The sequence below is a fragment of the Colobus angolensis genome, unplaced genomic scaffold (assembly GCF_000951035.1).
Source record: "Colobus angolensis palliatus isolate OR3802 unplaced genomic scaffold, Cang.pa_1.0 Scaffold273, whole genome shotgun sequence".
NCBI lineage: Eukaryota > Metazoa > Chordata > Mammalia > Primates > Cercopithecidae > Colobus > Colobus angolensis.
In genome coordinates, this window is record NW_012115966.1 from 2,659,140 (window position 1) to 2,663,286 (window position 4,147).

At 34.5% G+C, this 4,147-nt stretch overlaps 1 protein-coding gene across 3 annotated transcripts in view; it reads right to left on the bottom strand.

The window, feature by feature from the left end:
• GPSM2 (G-protein signaling modulator 2) overlaps nucleotides 1–4,147 on the bottom strand; it is a 63,450-nt gene that overhangs the window by 33,080 nt on the left and 26,223 nt on the right. For all 3 annotated transcript variants that reach the window (XM_011948145.1, XM_011948144.1, XM_011948146.1), the window contains 2 exons: nucleotides 3,322–3,430; nucleotides 2,297–2,426 (listed from right to left, as the gene is read on the bottom strand). In XM_011948145.1, coding sequence (XP_011803535.1) covers nucleotides 2,297–2,426; nucleotides 3,322–3,430 — 239 coding nt within the window. The remainder of the gene's footprint in view (nucleotides 1–2,296; nucleotides 2,427–3,321; nucleotides 3,431–4,147) is intronic.

Sequence of the window (4,147 nt, forward strand, 5' to 3'; positions counted from 1 at the left end):
AATAAATAAATAAATAAATAAATAAAAGTAGAAAGTGAACAAGTATGACCCCTAGTTTTTTGGCCTGATTACTTGAGTGAATGGTGATACTATTTCCTGAGATAGGGTGGGGTACAGGAAGAACATGTTTAGGAGAAAACATTTTAGACATGCTAAGTTTTAGATGCCAATTAGATATGGCATGACAATGGAAAACGTTAAACAAATGAGTCTCAAACTCATGAGAGAAATTTTGGCTAGAAATATAAATCTGAAAATAATCAGTATATAGACAATATAAAAGCCAAGTAACGGGATGAGATTATCTAGAGCTGTACTGTCCAACAGCCAGTAGCCACATGTGGCTCTCTACATTTTAATTAAGCAAAGTTAAGTAAATTAAAAATTCAGCCCCTCTTGTAGTAGCCACATTTCAAGTGATCAACAGCCACATATAGCTAGGGGTTTTTTTATTGGATGGCAGATATAAAATGTTTTTATCATCACAGAAAAGTTCTACTGGAAGCACTGACTTAAAGCACAGAATAGAAGGAAAAAGGATAAAAGCAGTAAGAAGGAAGCAGAGACAGATGGAAAATAGGGAGAGAAAGAAGGTAGGAAGAAATCCAAGAACTGAACCCTGAGCAGTGCAAATGCAAAAGACAGAAAGATGAACAAGAGGAGAGAAGAGAATAAAGACGAGAGTGGCAAACCAGAAAAGTACAGTAATCCTGGAGGCCAAATGAAGAAAGTATTCTCAGAAGGGAATGACTGGCTATAGGAAATACTGCTGAGAAAAATCAAGTAAGCTGACATGTGAAAACTGAATGATATATTTGGTAAAATGGAGGTTTGTGGTAACCTTGAAAGGTGGTTTCAGAGTCATGGTGAGGGTAAAGCCCAATGGGAATGGGTTAAAGAGAGAAAGGGAGGCAAGGAAGTAAAGACAATGAACATTAGTGTCTTTTCAGGTTTTATTATAAAAGGGAACAAAGGAACAGTCCATGAAGACAACCGACTGTTTGTTTTTGCTTTTTAAAGATGAGAGGTCTTATGGCATAACCTATTTGAAAGTTCAACACAGGGCCAGGCGCGGTGGCTCAAGCCTGTAATCCCAGCACTTTGGGAGGCCGAGGTGGCGTATCACTTGAGGTCAGGAGTTCAAGACTAGCCTGGCCAACATGGTGAAACCCCGTCTCTACTAAAAATACAAAAATTAGCTGGGTGTGGTGGCAGACGCCTGTAATTCCAGCTGCTCAGGAAGCTGAGGCAGGAGAATCGCGTAAACCCGGGAGGGAGGCAGAGCTTGCAGTGAGCTGAGATCCGGCCACTGAGCTCCAGCCTGGGCGACAGAGCGAGACTCCGTCTCAAAAAAAAAAAAAAGAAAGTTCAATCCAGAAAAACGTTTTAGCACATCATTCAACCACAAAGCACGCAGTCACAAATTATTATACGGCTCACACTTCAGACTTTTCACTAAATGTTCTTTGAAAGTCTAAATCAGATGACTAGCCACTAATTTCTTTTCCTTTCATGAGTTTAAAGAAAAAAATTGGAAAAAGTAAAGGTAGATTTATCACTGACTTTCAGATTCAAAATATTTGTCAGTTTTTTTTAGACTGAGAATCTCTCAAGCTTAGGAAAATGATCTCATACAGAATCACATACTGATGAAATTTTAAAACGTGATCCTAATCTTATCTGTTTTATTTCTTTAAAAGCATTTTTTCACTCAAAAAGAGACATTATAGCAAGTTTCCTCGCTATAGAAATGTCAAACAAATCGTCACCTAAGGAAGGTTTCCTAAAAATAGGTTTTGCCACAAAAAAAAAAAAAAAAGCAAGAAAGAAAAATAAAAAGAGTATCTTAGATTTTCTGAATTTAAAAAAGAAAGTCCTAAGAAAATTCACCTTGGAAATGAAATGGGGGGAAAAGAGCTAAACAGAAGTCAAACATGTAAAACTATACGAGATAAAAAGGATAAACAATAACATTTTAAAATTCTGGCACCTTCACATTTATAAATTTTTGAATGAGCTTAGAGAGAGAGAATTTAAATGTATTTTTATAAAAGAAAAGAATACCATCACCATTCCTAAATTCATAAAAACTATAAAATATTTTTTTACATTTATAAATTATATATTATATATAATTGTATATATTTACAAACAGAGCTGTGTACAGCAAAAAGAATGTAATCAGTTGAACTTCCTATGCTATATATTCTCTCTGAATATGCCAAATTTGTGATAAATAACTTTAATGTAAATATTGAGGATAAAAAAATTGGGTTTTAAAAGTCCTATTACTTACCATTCAAACTACTATCAATTTCAGTATTTTCAGACATTATGGAGTTATTTGTGCTGTAGCTCAGACCAAGAACCATTTGAAGGTCTGAGAGATTCAGTCGTGCTGTTAGTTCACCACTTTTATCCCCAACCTACAACACAAACATTTGTATTTTAGAGTAGTATTTAAAGACAAAGAATGGTGAAGATTATTTGTGAATAATGGTGAAATGTAGTGAACCTAAAACTGGAAGAATGAAATAGTTTTATTAGAATTATGAGACCATGAATGAATGAAAATTTTTTTCCATTAATAGTTGTCTTAAAGAATATAGAAAGAAAAAGCAAGTTTCTAAAATATCGTAATAGGACAGCTAATTGTATTCTTTTAATTCTTTAGTTCTCTAAACATTAGATTGCTCTTGCTCTCTGGGATCATATTAAGTAATAATGTGGATTATCCTGGACACATTAACTTGGTATATGAATCAAATTTCCTTAGAATATTTTATTCCCATAGTATAATAATAATGTTTATTAAGCTAGCACCAGACATTTTGCTAGGCACTTTTAATATACATTAGCTCTGATCATTATAACACTTTGGAAGGTAGATATTATTATTCCCATTTTGCAGATGAGAGAAATTGAGGCTCAGAAAAGGTTTCCAAGCTCAAATAGCCAGTAAGTAGCAGAACTAAAAGAGGAAGCAGTCCTTAATTCTAAGAACCATGCTTTTCTTTTCCTTTCAATACCATGCTACTTCTCCGTGCAGAGATGCGGGTAGAGTAGGGGCATATTTTAGTACTCTCCTTCCACTTACCCATGCCCAGCCTTACTTTCCTGTCTTCCTACATCAAAGCCAATACAAACATAACTGTGATCTGTACCTCAAAATGCTTTGTGGGGTTCTTATGACAAGAGAATGATATATAATCAAATTTATTATTCAGCCACATGATCAATCTAGAGAAATAACAGGGTTCCCTCCCCCAACCTCCAATTTATAAATTACAATAGCACAGACAGCATTTTTTTGTTTCATACCTCTCTTGAAATTTCCAAGTGCTTTTCAGCAAAATGCATTGCTTGATCATGATTTCCTAGTGCTGTGTATGCATTTCCTAAGCTCCAACATGCTCTTCCTTCACCAATTCTAAAACATTATTCAAAGCGAACATGCAGTTATTTGTAAAGAGGTCCTATGTATAGAATAAAAGCTATCTAGCAGGAACTAAAGGCATAAAGAAAGGTTTGGATTGATTTGGTCTTTCATATTAAGAACATACTATCATAATATTATAGATATATTAGAACACCCAGATTAAAAAAAATAATACCCACATGATACTAAACTCATAGTCAAGTATTACAACATAGAAAACATTCTTTTAAAATATGAAAATACATTATAAAGTAATAAATCTCAAGGATAGGTATTCTGGTCCACTACCCCATTTTCCTTCTATAACAGCCCTACCAAGTAGTTATTCCGTGTGTGTTTGAGCAGCAGGGAGAGAGAACTCACTACCTCTTGAGGTAGCATACTTCATTTTGAACAACTGCATCGAAAAGTTCTCTTTCATACTGAGGTAAAAAAAAAAAAAAAATCAATTTTCTAAAGCAAACATCACAGACTAAATGCTGGCAAATACTGTTTTTTTAATACAGTAAAACAAAACAACCGAATTAGCCACTAACATTTAAAAAGCAGATTTCATATAAAACTCAGCACTTCCAGCTTTTCTTTAAAAAACAGGAAGATGTGGACACAATGGATTTTCATTCCTGCCTGGCAACAATTAGTTGGAGTTGGGTAGCAGTTACCCCCTTCACATTGGGCATTATCTCTAAGTTCACCATTCACCACAAT